This window comes from Mirounga angustirostris, unplaced genomic scaffold, assembly GCF_029215605.1.
Source record: "Mirounga angustirostris isolate CCGP_5_RB_7025 unplaced genomic scaffold, mMirAng1.0.hap1 SCAF_15, whole genome shotgun sequence".
Taxonomy (NCBI): domain Eukaryota; kingdom Metazoa; phylum Chordata; class Mammalia; order Carnivora; family Phocidae; genus Mirounga; species Mirounga angustirostris.
Window position 1 is genome coordinate 46,704,177 of NW_026991723.1, and position 16,601 is coordinate 46,720,777.

Sequence of the window (16,601 nt, forward strand, 5' to 3'; positions counted from 1 at the left end):
GAACCGGTTCAGCATGGAAATGATTCCCTCTGACTAATAATATCACACTCTCCGGAAGTTCTGCCATGTCAAACTGTCACTTCTGCTGTCCTAGTGACATGAATAGACTCAATTTGTTACATGTTCTCAGGAGTATTAAGCACATCAAGGTAACTCTACAAACACCTGTCGCTTCCAGATGACCATGCTGATCTACCTATTTAACTATATATGTATTTCACTATTTATAAGATTTAAATTATTTTATACTGTATAATATTAGGTGTACCTTCACTTTGTGGTTAATAGAAATATATATGCTTTACATTTATTACATTTTTTATTTTTTTGTTCATTAAATGTTTGTAGGGAAAAATTCTTGTATTTGTTTCTTATTGAATGAGGAAACAAGTCCAATTACAACCTGATGAAAGAAATGCATTGTAGAACTCATTGACCCATTATTTAGTGATTCACATTAGAAGTAAAACCATAGACTTCCTTGAAGCCAGTTTGTAGGTTGTCATCAGGATAAAGGCGGACATAACAAATCAATGCCGTCTGTATCTTGAGGTTTGTAGAGAAACCAACCTCCAAACGATAATCATTGGGAAGTAATATCAGTTAAATTAAAGGGTAGAATGAGAAGAAGGGAAAGTATGAATTCTAGAAGCAGGCGAGGAAACATACATGTCAGGACATAGAATCAAAAGCGCTAGATAGCTTCCACAGTAGACTGGTAGACATCCAAGAGTGAATATTCTTTACAAAGTGGATTCTTGAGTCTGCCATTTATAAGCCAATCCATTCACTTAAAGCCCCGCCAAGGAAGTGAACCAAGGGGAGGGGGTGTAGAATAAGAAAAGGACTTAAAAGTGATGCCTCAAAGGTCCAGTGGTTAAGGGAGAAAAGAGCCACACTACAAACAAAGGAGGAATGGCCCTAAGGCAGTAGGGTAAGAGCGAATATTGGTTAGGAGTCTATTTCAAAGCAGGAAAAGGCTTCAAGGAATTGCATCATAGCAAAAGGTGAATGGGAAGTGTCCCAAGGCTGGAAGTAGAGGGGTGTGACCCAGGTGGGAGATGGTTTGACTGAATTAATCTCGAAAAACCATAATGGATGAGGAGGAAGGGTGAGGAACAGAAGGGAAGCTAGTGAGTATAGATAGGAAATAGTTTTGGGAGATTTAACTTTATTTATTTATTTATTTATTTATTTATTTATTTATTTATTTGAGAGAGAGAGAATGAGAGACAGAGAGCACGAGAGGGAAGAGGGTCAGAGGGAGAAGCAGACTCCCCGCTGAGCCGGGAGCCCGATGCGGGACTCGATCCCGGGACTCCAGGATCATGACCTGAGCCGAAGGCAGTCGCTTAACCAACAGAGCCCCCAGGCGCCCGGGAGATTTAACTCTTTTGGGCAAATTAAACTTTGATGAAAAAATGAAAAAATAATTGATATGAGTGATGTATTCTCATCTCTTCTAATGAATGAAAAGCAAATATAAAAAAGCAAACAAAAATTAAAGACATGCAAGTGTACAGGAACATTCTGCAAATGAAAACTACCCTGTTGTATTTAAGAGTCACGAGTAGAAAGAACGGGAGAGGATCTGGGGGGTCACAGCGACCCCCACTGATCCCCCAGGCCAGCAGAAGCTCTCAGGTGCAGTGCCTAGTCCCTCTGCAGGGCTCCGGCTGGTTCCCTGTAGCAGCCTCTCAGCTCTGGGCTGTGACCTGCCTCCAGGCCCTGGGCGGCTACACAGGAGGACTCGTTGCTTCTGACACAGAGGAGGAGGGTCTATCCCTTCCCCTGACTGAGGGACATCTCCTCTGGGACATGGTGGGTGGCCTCCAGGTCCAGGAGGCCTGGCCCATCTCTGTCCTTCACGAGATGCTCCAGCAGACCTTCACCCTCTGAGTCAAAATCAGGAGACCCATCTCTTCATATTCAAATGAAGAAATAAGGAAAGGGAAATTAAAAAAAAGAAGAAAGCAGGAAAAGGATCTGAAAGTGATATTCTTGACCTACAACATTAAGTCACATGCCCATGTGTTCCATCTTTCTAAGGATTCTTCTTTCTGCTTCAGTCATACAATGCATTGAGTTAAATTACTCAAAATTGTGGTTAAAATGTGTCTGTGAACATGAGTATCTCTAAGGGCATCCCTCCGTAGGTGAGAGCTATACTGAAGCTGTTCACGGGTTTGTGTATTACCGAAGCCTTGGTTTCCTGTCCAACACTGAACCACTTGGACTGTTTCCTGACTTCACAGCAGGAGCACCACCACCACCAACAACAAAAACAACCAGAAAATGCAAGACAATTGAAAACAACAACACTTCTTAGATCCATTCACAACTGAGGTCCCAGGGCCAGTCTCAGCACTGGCAACCAGAGAAAAAGGAGCATGCAGACAATCACACCTTACCAGGAGCAGGGATTGGGAGGAACACGACCTGTAATTGAAGCATTGCTTGAGGCTCTGTGTGCTTACACTGGAGAGGGACCAACTCCAGGGCTCCCTAGTTACTGGAGCCCACAGGTTTGTGAGTTTTACCTTCAGAATCCCCACTAGGCTCCCTCTGTGAAGATCAGAGGAAAATCTGCTGGCTTTTCCAGCAGAGGGAGGGGGAAAGGAATCCTTCTAAAATAGTTTGAGTCTACCTCTTCAGAGAAGTAGAGGACAAGGGATTGTGTCACCAGGATCTTGAAAGAGGGATGTCGAGAAGAGGGGAAAGCTGACTTCCCCCTGGTAGATGCATATGTGAATCTGGAATCTCCAACATTTCACGTCCTGGAGACATTCAATCCCAGTTGTTTGTTGCATATTTGGAAATCGAGGCTCGCTATTGAAAGTCCTTCTGTCTGAATGAGTGTGGAAGGAGAAAATGCCCTAAGGCTTCGGAGCACCTTTAACTTTTAAGGCTGAGAAAGAGGAGGGGAGCCTGCAAAGGGCACAGAGATGGGGCAGCCAGTGCAGGTGGGACACAACCAGGGAAGAATGATCTCCAGAAAGTTTGGAAGAAGAGAGGCTTCAGAATTTCCCAAGATGAACCTTTGGTAGTAATTTATCACATGGGCTATAGGACTACCCACTGCTTCTAGATTCTGCTTTCGATCTAGTTGTTTGATCCTGAGAAACTCACTTGAGTTCTCTGAAGTTCAGCTTTCCCAAATGTGAAGTGGGGTGGAAATATTCCTAGAGTTGTTGTAATAATGGAATAGCACATTTAAATGTATCTAGTATCTTCCACTAAGTGAGAGTTTAACAGATGATGACTATTATTTTTTTCATAGACATCTCTAAGCGAAAGGTATCTCCTAGCCTTCTCTCTGTAACTGACTGCAAACTGCTGAACCTCTAAAACACCCAACTGGGAACAGGTGGCCCATGAATGGAATGTAATTATAGACACAATAATTTCATATGTATCCATATACACTGTACGGACATACACATACTCCAGACATTCTGTTAGAGCACATTTCCTCTTCCTCCCTGCTTCCCCAGACCCCATACTTTCACTCCCAAATCATAGTGTTTCCTTCTCCCCCAGGGTAGAAACCCCCAGTGAGCTCTGTCCTCCTCCCTCCCTCCTCAGGAGCCTCTCCTGCCCATTCATACAGCTGCTTCCTTTTCCTTTGTGGTTTCTGTCTGGCCATTTTACTTCCTATTACAAGGCCACCAAGGAAGAGCAAATGTTCTCTGAAGTTTCTAGGCTTTTCTGAAACTCTCTTCTTTTCTCCTGGTGACTATTTCTGGACCCAAGGGAATGTTCCCACTGCAGTGATGTAACAGTGGCTGTAGCAAAGGGGAAACAGGAGTGGAAGGTTGCTGTTCGGTGGCCCGTCACAATCTTTCCGGGGGAGTAGGGGCTGCCAGCGAGTGGGCAAGGTGAGCTAGACAGTGACCAAGTCTGGAGACTGGGCTTGTCTTGTATGTAGAAGTCTGTCCCTGGTGGGATAGCTTCTTCCGGGGCAAAAAAGGCTCTTTCCTGGAATGAACTGACTCTGCGAGTGGAATAAGCCAATTTCCATGGCTTTTTATGAACTTCTACAAAAATATACTTTTTTTTTTCTAAAAAAGAGCAGTTATGTTCACAGCCAAATTTAGTAGAAGGTCCTGAGTTTTTTTCCATCCTCCCTGTTCTGTAACTGCACAGTCTCTCCCATCACCAGCATCCCCCCACCAGAGGGAACAGTTGTTACAGTTGCTTCCAACAATGTACCAAGTAGTTCTTAGGGTTGGGAACAAGTCTTCAATATTCCAAGGTGTGTGGTATGCCAAAGCTCAGCCTTGGAGTGGTCTCACAAAACCTCATCCTCAGTATTTATTGTCTTTCATTGGGTTTTCTTCCGTATCACACAAGAAGCATGGACATGGAATTTGTGGAAGATACACAAAATGTCTGCAAGATAATGCCCCACCTAGGAATAACAGGAATAATCTGGGTTTGGAGCACTTTTTCTCCATCATTTCCTGGAAATCGATGTCTTACCTGGAGAGGTGATCTTTGCTTACTTGTGAGCTGTCATTGGCTATGTGGTCGACATTGCTGATGTGTGAGCCTTGTTGTGGTGCAGGCTTTGGAAATAAATACAAATAGATAATACTTTATAATTTAATTCTGAAAAACTTATTCAACACATCAGTAATTCTATATAGTGTAAAATAGAAAAAATATTTTGAGAATAACTTGATGAGTATCAAGCAGCAAGTGAAGTTAAAAATTATTTTCTCATTGAGGCCATGTAAATACAGTACACTAAAAACAAATGTCCAATAAAGGATTTAATTTTTCATTAGCAATTTGGAATGATTCTAAATATTTAAGTATATTGATATCATTATTTTTTTTAATTATTTATTTATTTATTTGACAGAGAGAGACACAGTGAGAGAGGGAACACAAGCAGGGGGAGGGGGAGAGGGAGAAGCAGGCTCCCCACAGAGCAGGGAGCCCGATGTGGGACTTGATCCCAGGACCCTGGGATCATGACCTGAGCCGAAGGCAGTCGCTTAACTGACTGAGCCACCCAGGCGCCCTATTGATATCATTATTATGTCTTTGTAGAAATTCTTAATTTCCATTGTACTTTTATATTGCCATTGAAATAAGTAATAAATTGGAGGTCACGAATCAAATTGAGTTATCCAGTGAAGGTTCAGGAGATTTAAAATTGAGCTTTATTTGAGCTTTCTAGTCATTCTTCACCCTGAATTAAATAAACACAGTAAAATGGACAGTTTCTTTTTTATATATAAAGCAGAGCTATACATACATAACTATATAGACCGCAGGTCTGTGTTACTGAGTTTTCTTGGAAGTTTCAATTACATAAACATTCAAAACACTGTAAACGGAGGGGGCAATAAGAAAAAGAATCGGTTGAGAAACCCATGCTCCAAACCCAAGGAGAAAGTGCAGAAAGGAAAGCAAAAAGAGAAGTAGAAAGTAAGGGCAACGTTCAGAAATTGAAAACTCCCATGTCCCCTACTTAAGCCACACACACAAGGGAAGATGTTCAGAGAACCTAGAGCCACGGTTCCCAGACTTGCCCACCCCAGCCAGGCCAGCAGCATCTGCAGGATCCCCAATGGCCCTGCCCTTTTCCTTCTTGGTGGCCCTGGTGGTGCTCAGCTGCAGCTCCCTCTGCTCTCTGGGATGTGAGCTGCCTCAGAGCCATGGCCTGTTCGCCTGGAGGGCCTTGACGCTCCTGGGACAAATGAGGAGAATGTCTGCTAGCTCTTGTGACAAGTACACAAGTGACTTTGCCTTCCCCCAGGAGGTGCTTGATGGCAAGCAGTTGCAGAAGGCTCAAGCCCTCTCTGTCGTCCATGTGATGAACCAGAAGATCTTCCACCTCTTCTGCACAGAGGCCCCATCTGCTGCTTGGAACGAGACCCTCCTAGAGGAGTTCTGCTCGGGACTTTCTGAGCAGCTGACCGACCTGGAAGCCTGTCCCATGCAGGAGGCGGAGCGGGCAGAGACTCCCCTCATGAATGTGGACTCGATCCTGAGGAACTACTTCCAAAGAATCTCCCTCTATCTGCAAGAGAAGCAATACAGCCCTTGTGCCTGGGAGATTGTCAGAGCAGAAGTCACGAGCTCCTTGTTTTCATCAACGATCTTGCAAGAAAGATTAAGGAGCAAGAAATGAGACCCATTTCAACATAAAATGATTTTCATTGACTAATAATCATACTTTCCCTTGTTCTGCTGTGTCAAAGACTGTCACTTTTGCTGTTATGGTGACATGAACAGTCAATTTTTCAAGTTTTTTCTGAACATGTGAACCATGCAAGCAGTATTTGCTTACAGATGACCATGTTCATGTATTTATATATTTAAATATTTATTTTTGTTAATATTTATAAGATTCAGATTTTCATATAATATGTGCACCTTTACATTGCAGAATATAATAAAATATATTTTTAATATTTAATCAGTTTATCACTTTTTTCTTTATTGAATGGTTTTTTTATTTATTTATTCATTTTAAAGATTTTATTTATTTATTTGAGAGAGACAGAGAGAGGGCACACAGAGAGAGAAGGAGAAGCAGTTTCCTCGCTCAGTGGGAGACTGAAATGGGGCTTGATCCCAGGACCCCAAGATTTTATTAACTTGAGAGTGAGAGAGAGAGAGAGAGAGATCAGAAGCAGGGGCAAGGGGGAGAGGGAGAGGGAAGAGCAGACTTCTTGCTGAGCAGGGAGCCCAAGGTAGGGCTCCATCTCAGGACCCCGAGATCATGACATGATCCGAAGCCTGACACTTAATCAACTGAGCCACCCAGGTGCCCCTCTTTATTGAACTTTTACTACTGGCATTCTTTTAAAAGAGTAACACTAAGTCTAATTGTGCAACTTGATTGAAAATTGGATGGCAATGCATTTACCCATCATACTACATTAACATTGGAAATAACAACTCACTTCCTGTAAGACAACTTGCATGTTATCCTTAGGCTATAGGACACAATAAATACAGTTCCTGATGTCTATATCTTTCATTATTATAGGTATAGGAATCTAAAAACATTCCTCAGACTTGGTGTTATAATAAAGAAGGGAAGGAAGTGAATTCTCTCACCTGGTGCCAAAATGGAGGTGGTCAGAAAGTACAAATAAAAGGTGTGGACCCCTGGACAGGTGACTGGTAGACATGGAGGCACAAATGTCCAGTGTCAGGGGAGAGGTGATCTTGCATTTGACAAGAAATGCCATGGCTGAGGTCCATATCTAGCAGGGAATGCCAGAAACAGAGGTGTTCATGTGGGGAGACCGTGTAGTGTGATAGACATAAACTTGATTCTGAGGCTCTCCAACCATTGAAGGGAGGGGAGAGAAGAGCCACAAGGAGACAGTGGACTCATGGCCATACAGTACGTGGATAATAAGAGAGGATGCCGATGAGTATATTTAAGGACATAAATGTGCTTCGAAGACCATCAGTGGATTCCTGGAAGATGTGGATTGAAACTGCCTGGCGTGTCAGAAAACTAGATGCCTTTGCTGACCTCATGACAGTTGGTTGGGTGGAATCATAAGCAGAGACCACACTGGAGCTGATGGGAGCATAAATAAGAGAAGTCAGTGGATCTGAAGTGGAGAAGAATATGGCATGGGATCTGGGAATAATGGGGTTCGTTTTTCTGTGCATAGTTTGCCCTTTTATGCTGTATGTTTCTTCTGGAGTGATTTCATGGAATTGATGTTCTGGCAAATCTTATTAATGGGTTTAATATTGTATTTAGTGTGAATCATGACTTAATTACTGACAATGGTTTATCCTGTCTTGGTTCTTACTACCTTGTATATCAAAGTTGCTCAGCTTTAAGAATTCACTAGGCAGGAATAGATAACTCATTCAATCCTTCATCAAATTATCTATTACTACTGATAAAAAAAAAAGTTCCTGGAATGACTGGCTTTATTAATTATGTTCCTTAACTTCTCATTGTGATCCTGTTTACTACAGCAGCATTATACCGCATTTCTTTTTCTAGAGAGTTTGATATGATAAGAATCTTTTTCTGTTACTCACTGGTAATGTTACCTAATTTTATGAACATCACAATCTTTAGTGCATCTCCGAATAACAAAGTACTCATGCACATGAAGACTGACAGACTTTCTTCAAAAATGAGAGTGGCAAGCTGTTCAGACATTCTCTTTCTTAATATTTAAAGCAAAGAAAAAAAATTTGGTCAAAATCAGCTGAAAATACAACATGAGTCATGGAAATCCATAGAAGAGTGAGTTGTATATAACTCAGGAGTAAAAACAGATTTAACAAGTATAACAGAATATTGTGAATATTAACTGAACTCATGCACTTTAAAGGCACCTAGCATTGCATCTTCCATAAAGGAACGACTTAAAATGTGGTAGGTATCCTCTTATCCTCTTCAGAACTGTGTGTCCTACGCTTCAGTAACTGACCTCCAAAGGGGAGACTAATGAGTGTTCAGGAATTTAAGTAAAAGATTGAACAATAGGAACACCTGGGTGGCTCAATTGGTTGAGCACCCGACTCTTGATCTCAGCTCAGGTCTTGATCTCAGAGTGTGAGTTCAAGCCCCACGTTGGGCTCTGCCCTGTGTGTGGAGCCTACTTTAAAAAAATGAAAAAATTGAAAAGTAAGAACTGTGGTGGCAAATAAATGTATTCCCTTACTCAAGGCAAAATGATTACAATTGGGTCTTTCCTCCAGTTTGACAAAACACACATTCACCCTCAGCATCTAAGGGCTGTTGACACTTTTGATACCTGGTCAGGAGAGGAGGAGGTCAGCACCGAGAGCTAGGGTCCCCAGCACAAACACTCCAGGGGCAAGGGCAAGGATCCAGGGCCAGTCATTGCTTTGCTGACAAGGAAACCAGCCCCTGCACAGTAGGGGCATCTAAAGTCCTCAGGACATGCTGAGCCTGCCCTCAGGGAGTGAGTCCAGGAGAGCCTGGGTGGAAGACACTCAGTCACTCCAGAGGAAAAATGTTAGTAGAGGTGATAACTACCTTGTCAGGGAGGTGTGGCTAGGAAAATCCAATTATCTGGAATTAGAATCTTCACACCTCCACATCCAGACAAGAACCAGGCTTCCTGCTGGGGACACTGGCACAGCCTAGGAGCAGTGTAGACAGTTTATAAAATGACAGAGAAAGGACAGTGTCTGTACGAGCCCTGCCCCTGAGGCCCCAGTGAACATAACCACATGGACCTGCATGAATTATTTCTAGAATGAAGAGAAAAATTGGAGAGTCTTTCACTCATTACCATAAGCCTCTGTTGTGAATATAACAGTAAATAAAACTCAGTTCTGGTTCTAGAGAGCTTCTGTACCATACCTGGTTTGGTCGGTACCTAACAAGATTCAAATCCATAGAGACCAAGGAGCCCGTCTCCCTGTGTAAGGGAAGGAGGGTAAACACTTCGTCCAGAATCAAGGCCAAATTTTGTCCTCACACAAAGAAGAGCAAAGTTCTATAGTAAAATAGATATGTGTGTAGGTGTGTGAGTATTCAGTCCATACATACCTACACCACCTCAGTCTTCAGGACAAAGATGTCTCTCATTTGGCCGAGAAGTATCCACGTGGATGGACCCATTGTAAGTTTACTGGGAAAATCAGCTTCTGTTGTGAAAGTAATGATCTAGGTGGAACACATCTTCTTAGATAATAGGGAGAATACATAAATGAAAACAAACAAACAAAAAAAGGAAGTAAAAGCGAAGAGGAACGTTCAGAAAGTGAAAATTTCTGCGTTCCCCACTGAAAAGCCATGCTGGGAAAGCCTGTCTTCAGAGAACCTCGGCTCCGAGTTCACCAGACGCCCAGCCCGGCCGGACCAGCGGCAGCCTCGTCTTCCCCGCGGCCCTCCTGCACACTCTGCTCCCGCCCCGGGGGTGCTCACCTGCGGCCCTGAGGGCTCTCGGGGCTGGGCCCTGCCTCGGAGCCACGCGCTGGTGAGCAGGGAGCACTTCGCGCTTCTGAGCCACGCAAGGAGACTGTCCCCTCTCTTCTGTCTGCAGGACAGCAACGCCTTCAGACTCCCGCGGGAGATGGTGGAGGGCAGCCAGCTGCAGAAGGCCCAGGCTACGTCCGTCCTCCAGGAGCTGCTCCCGCCCTCCTTCAACCTCCGCCTCGCCGAGCACGCCTCGGCTGCCTGGAGCTCCCCCTGCTGGACCAGCTGCGTTCCGGCCTCCATCGGCGGCTGCCAGACCTGGACACCTGCTTGCTGCGGGCTGTGGGACGGGAAGATTGTGCCCTGGGAATGGACCGCCCGACACTGGCCCTGAAGAGGTACTTCCGGGAAATCCGTCTCCTGGAAGAGAAGAAGTACAGCGACTGCGCCTGGGAAATTGTCAGAGCGGAAATCGTGAGATCCTTGTCTTCATCCAACAACTTCCAAGATAGGTTAGGAATTAGGGAAGGGACCTGGGGTCATCTTGAAATGACTCTCACGGACAAATTTGCCGTATCCCGCCCCGCACCTACGTCTGGTCACCACTGCAAGGGGCTCTCATTTCTGCCTTAGTAGAGAAGTTATTGAATTTAATTCAGCAAATATTTCGTGAATAGTATGAAGCAAGAATATGTTAAAAAGGGGCACCTGGGTGGCTCAGTCATTAAGCGTCTGCCTTCGGCTCAGGTCATGATCCCGGGGTCCTGGGATCGAGTCCCACATCGGGCTCCCTGCTCAGTGGGGAGCCTGCTTCTCCCTCTGCCACTCCCCCTGCTTGTGTTCCCTCTCTCGCTGTATCTCTCACTGTCAAATAAATAAATAAAATCTTAAAAAAATGTTAAAAAAATCCAGCTTCAGGATCATTAATTCCTAAGAGATGACTGCCCTGATACTTTCTGGCTCATTCATTCATTCATTCACTCATTTCTTCTTGCACCTATCACATTTATAGATCAGAAATGATATATAACGAAATGTTTATCTTTTCACTGCATTAAAATTTACAAAATGTATTTACCTTTTCATGTTATTAAATTTGCACTTTGTTTTATATATTAAATACTTACCAAGAAAACTTACTGGATTGTTCTAAAATCCAAATCCAAATCGTTTTGTAAATGTTATTGAAGAACAGATAGTAAAATTTATTTACTCATTCATTCCATTCAGAGTATACGTCAAAATAGAGTATCTAAATGACAAATGTGTAATTGTGGTCGAGAACTAGAGGTGAACTGGGGCACCTGGCTTGTTCAGTCAGAAGAAAGGCAGCTCTTGATCTCAGAGTTGTGAGTTCAATCCCCACGGTGGGTGTGGAGATTACTTAAAAATAAAATCTTAAAAAAAAAAAAAAGGGAAAAAGGGCACCTGGGTGGCTCAGTCAGTAAGCCTCAGACTCTTCATTTTGGCTCAGGTCATGATCTCAGAGTTGTGAGATCAAGCCCCAGGTCAGGCTCCACACTCAGCAGAGAGTCTGCTTGAGATTCCTCCCTCTGCCTGTGTACCCTCCTCAAATAAATAAATAAATAAATAAATAAATAAATAAATAAATAAAATATTTTTTTTTTTAATGAAAAAAAAAAACTAGAGATAAATAAAGCACATGTAGTTCTTTCTGTGTTGAAACTTAGTCTCACAGGGAGGGATACATAAAAATGGTACTAACGTTTATTTCATTTTCAATTATGTTAAAAACTACAAAGAGAAGTAAAGGAAAATGATGTTCTTACACAAGCAACTTTATTTTTATGTATTTATTTATTTATTTTTAGAGCGGGAGAAGGGGGTAGAGGCAGAGTGAGAGGGAGAGAGTGAATCTCAAGCAGGCTCCACACCCAGCGCAGAGCCTGACCCAGGGCTCCATTTCACAATCCTGAGATCATGACCTGAGTCAAAATCAAGAGTCAGACACCTAACTGACTGAGACACCCAGGCATCCCTACACAAGAAGCTTTAGATACAAATGACGCTGGAACGGAAAAATAATATTAGATGTCCTTTCTAAGGTGCCTGGGAGACATATAAATGCAGAAGTCTTACTGGCATTTGGGAATGTGGGTCTAGAATTTATAGGAATGCCATGAGGGAGGTGTCAATTTGCGATTCCTTATTGAGTATCTGCGAATGAGGGCAAGGGAATGGATGTAGTCATTTTCTAAGTAGAGAGGACAATGAGAAGAGGCCCAAATGTAGTCTTGCAGACCCTCAACATTTAACGGGCAGGCAGAGGAAAGTCTGCAAGGGCACTGAGGCAGGAGGGGCCAGTGCAGTTGAAAGGTCACATGGGGACAAGACTCCTGAAGGGAATATGGGTCAGAGTGTTGCTTGTGGGGCAGGTGTGGATGAACTGTCCCAGTGGACCTGCAAGCAGACACCACTGGTGACCTTAGCATGGTTCTAGTTTAGTGGAATTAATGGGGCAGAAACCAGATAGGTGTAGGTTGAAGAGGAAACACAAGAATGAGAATTAGGGATACCACATATAGAAGATTATCTCTCTAAGCTTGTTTGTGGAGGAGAGAAATAAGGTGTTACTTCCGGGAAAATGTGGGTTAACATCTCTGTGTTTAAGCAATTGTCATAGTGGTAATCAGCAGGTGCTTTCTCTTCATTAACAAACCTGTAAAGAAAACTAAGGAAGGGGTGCCTGGGTGGTTCAGTTGGTTGCATATATGCCTCCGGCTTGGGTCATGATCTTTGGGTCCTGGGATTGAGCCCCACGTTGGGCTCCCTGCTACAAGGAGAGTCTACTCCCCCACACCCGACTTGTGCTTTCTCTCTCAGATAAATAAATAGGATCTTAAGAAAAAAACCCAAAACCCATCTTTTTTTTTTTTACCAAAAAAAGATATTTATTGAACAGTTACCCACCACTGGAGTTGACTTAGACATGGAGGGTGTCTCCACCTTCCTGATTTATTTTCAGCCCTTGAGGGCATCATTGTAGATCAAAGCCAAGGCTCCCAGGAAGGTGACATATTCCTGGAAGTTCACCACCTGGTCCTTGTTCCGGTCCAGGTCGTCCATCAGCTTTGCAATGTCAGCATCCTGCAGCTTCGCACCAATGGTGAGCTCTTTCTGGATCAGCTCCATCAGCTCCTTCTTGCTCAGAGTGTTCTTGTCATCTTCCCTGCCCGAGTATTTATGGAAGATGGCCACGAGGAGGCCAATGGTCTGATCCAGGGGGCACGCCATGGCTGGGCACTGGGCTCAGAGCGCTTGACCGGGAGAGCGTCCAGGGACCCACAAAACCCACCTTTTATTTGGAAAAAAAAAAAAGAAAACTAAGGAAAAACGGAAGAGAACTAGGCTCTCACAAAACAGCGACAAATGATTTTATACAAAGTCCAGGTGGTTATGCATTTTAGAAGGTGCGCTACCAACTGAAAACTGAAACCTGGAATCAATAATAGTGACCTTAAGAGCAGAGAAATATGAATTATCTGACAGGTTTAAATTTGTTTTTACATATTTTATTTTGCGCTTGGTATTTATATTTTATAGAACAATGTTTTCATTACCATGTATAATAACTTTATTTTGTAACAATGCATGCAATTTTTAAAAAAGATTTTATTTATTTATTTGTCAGAGAGGGAGTGAGAAAGAGAGGGAGAGAGCGCACAAGCAGGGGGAGCGGAAGGCAGAGAGAGAGGCAACTCCCTGCTGAGCAAGGAGCCCGATGCAGGACTCGATCCCAGGACCCTGGGATGATGACCTGAGCTGAAAGCAGACACTTAACTGACTGAGCCACCCAGCCATCCCAATGCATGGAATTTCTCAAAAGTTATGTGTTCATGTGTTCAATTTTTGTATCTGAGTCAATGAAAACATAAAGTGCAAGAGAGGTGATGTTTTTCCAGGAGAGACCTACACGAGAAACCAGGAACACTTATATTTCCCAGACTGACTCTGGGGTGGAATCTCAGTGAAGCATTTTTGTTCAGGACCAATAGATACATTAAGTTCTTAGGATGAGGGAGAATCTCCAGGCACTTAACATAAATGCTGTAACAAAATATTCTAGCTCTAAGAGAGCTCTAAGTGTATTTGAAGATGAAGATTGAACTCACTTAAAGGCAAAAATAGATGGCTCATTTTGACAACTCCAAGAATGTTACCACCACCTGAGAGGTTTCTCCCATACCAGAGATGCTGTAGCACGGAATGGCCTCCCCTGATACTCTGAAATCTCAGAGAACATGGGCAGACTACTAGAAAAATCTCCCCGAGTATCTTCAGCATCTACAAGCGGTGGCCTTCAAAGGTTGTCAGTTCATGTGCAGTGCTTAATCACTACCACTCCTGCCAAGATCCTGATACTCCTCATTTATTTGTATTTATTCATTCATTCATTCATTCATTCATTCATTCATTCATTCAACAACACATAATTATTATGTGTTGTACATAAAGACACAAGAGGAAAAAAAGCTTATTAGGTAGCAACAGAAACAGAAATTACTAACATGGGAAAATTCATTCACTCTCTTTCTTATCTTAGGGACTCTCTCCAAAGAAAATCCTGAATTTGTCTGATTGATTCTTTATCCTGTGTGTTCAGGATGATGCATTGCCTAGAAAGAAAAGCAGAACTGGAAAGAAGCTAAAGCAAGCCAATGGGATTTTTATGTTGGACAGGAGGGAATATTTTGGGCAAAGAAGTAGGAAGAATGGATCCAAAAGAGCAAGGGTATGCTCAGTGTGCTCACCTGTGCCCTGGGCAGGAGACCTTATGTCTGTCTTTTTCCTTGAACTAAAATAAGGTGACCTCCCCAGGTTAGTGTTGATATATACAAAACATAGGATATTTCTTGAAGTAAAGTTTGTAATTATTATCTTGAGGAAGGTGTACGTGTGTGGACAGAGGGGATGACAGAAAAAATGGAGTAAATGTTAGGTCTGGTGGAAGAAGCAAGATTTGCAAGGATTGTGAATTATGAGTTAATATTGAGTTTTTTAAATTAAAATCACACTGAGTTAGAGAAAATTTCTTATTGATGGCTAAATTTTGACTTAAAGAATATTTTGATTTCTGAGTATTACACTTTCCCCACTTACTAGGATAAAGTAGATGAATCAATAGTAAGTATAATCTCCCTCCCCCAGCCTCCTCATCCTTATCCCCAAAGCTGTTGACTGGCCCTTGGCTGGAGTAAGTCAAAGAATGAGTAGCCCCCATTTTTATTGTAACAGTTTGGGAACATGGACCAGTAAAGAGCTGGACATGCTTTTATAGACAAGAACTAGAAAAGGAGACTGTGCATAATAAAATTGCTCAGCTTGAGTCATAGACCTGGCAAGCTCTCAGCTGATGTATATCGATCTCATTCTGATACTGCTTCTTATTTAAACGATTCCTTCGGTCATATCTACAAAAGAAAGATGGAAATATGTCCAGGCAAGCTGAGGTTTAGGAAGCACCATGGAATAGCACATGTGTTTACAGCCACATCCATCCTAAGTGAGGCAATGCTTAGTATAGGAGAACAATGTCGAGGGAATGGGCTGGAGAATGGGGGGATGTAGTCAATGCCACTTGACTATTTAGAAGGTCACCAAATAACCTTGGTTGAAACATCTGTGAACACTGGGAGAATCTGGGTTAGCTGGTCCAGAAGCCATTCTGTGTCATTCATACATGTATGCCTGTGAATGTGTTTGCCTGAACTGGATGAAAGCTATTGAACTAAAGCAGCAAAGATTTTAGTGCCTTCAAGGAAGTAGTGTATAAAAAGCATTTAGAATACTAAGACTTGGTCAGCTTTCTTTTGTTTGGATATGTTGTGTGGTCTCTTTTTTCTGCCTTTGAAAAACCTTACTCTCTTAAGGCTTGAAGATATGGTACTCTGTTCAGGAAATGGCATGGGGAAGCATCTGTAGAACTCCACTGTTGGTTGTGAATGCTTAAAATCGAGTTGAAATTTTGCAGTTTTGAAAATTTTGGAATGATGTAATGGGCAAAACAATGCAAATCTGAAATATGATGAGATCAAAATATTTCTGCTCTGATTATTTGATGATGTATATACATCAATTTTGTATATTGTATATGTATATGTATATTGTATATGATGTATATACATCAATACAAAAACAGTATTTCCATGCTGTTTTTCATTTTTGGCTTGTCCTTTTAAGGGGAAAATTTCATAAAGATCCTGCCTTAAAGCTATTTTCCTGGAATGTAGTCAAACAGGGATTTTCAATTTTAACCACTAGAGGGCAGAATAACATCAATCACTAGAATGGTTTGCTCAGTGTGTCAACATTAAGAAATAAAGTAACTCTAGGTATTCATATGGCTTAGTGCATCTGGTTAATTAACATAGCACCATGTTCTATTCATCCTTAATGAAGACACATAAAGCTTTTTTTTTTTTTTTTTAACCAGCCCTAAGCCATTCCAATATGCTTCTTAGCAAAGGGACACCAGAGAACAAAGTTATTAAAATCGGGATGGAAAAAAAGTTCCCCAAATTCCCTTAAAAACCAATTATATTGGATGGTGTGATGTGGTCAGATTAGATAGTAAATAACAACACAGAACTGGTATTAGGCTGACATCACCATTTTAAAGCCTGCCTTTCCTTTATTTTGCACTATGTACTTATTCTAGATTCCCATAAATACGTTTGCTGTTTAAATA

At 42.4% G+C, this 16,601-nt stretch overlaps 3 protein-coding genes across 3 annotated transcripts; 2 read left to right on the forward strand and 1 right to left on the reverse strand.

The window, feature by feature from the left end:
• Nucleotides 1-5,581: 5,581 nt before the first annotated feature.
• On the forward strand, nucleotides 5,582-6,145 carry LOC123850268 (interferon alpha-1/2-like). The gene has a single exon (XM_045883673.2). The coding sequence runs from the start codon at nucleotides 5,582-5,584 to the stop codon at nucleotides 6,143-6,145; it is 564 nt and encodes a 187-aa protein (XP_045739629.2).
• A 3,538-nt stretch (nucleotides 6,146-9,683) lies between these two features.
• Nucleotides 9,684-10,525, forward strand: LOC123850269 (interferon omega-1-like). Its single transcript, XM_045883674.1, is given in 2 exon segments — nucleotides 9,684-10,161; nucleotides 10,164-10,525. Coding segments are annotated over 2 exon segments (840 nt in total).
• Nucleotides 10,526-12,842: 2,317 nt separating this feature from the next.
• On the reverse strand, nucleotides 12,843-13,199 carry LOC123849683 (protein S100-A6-like). Its single transcript, XM_045882490.3, has one exon. The coding sequence runs from the start codon at nucleotides 13,145-13,147 to the stop codon at nucleotides 12,875-12,877; it is 273 nt and encodes a 90-aa protein (XP_045738446.1). The 5' UTR covers nucleotides 13,148-13,199; the 3' UTR covers nucleotides 12,843-12,874.
• Nucleotides 13,200-16,601: the final 3,402 nt, after the last annotated feature.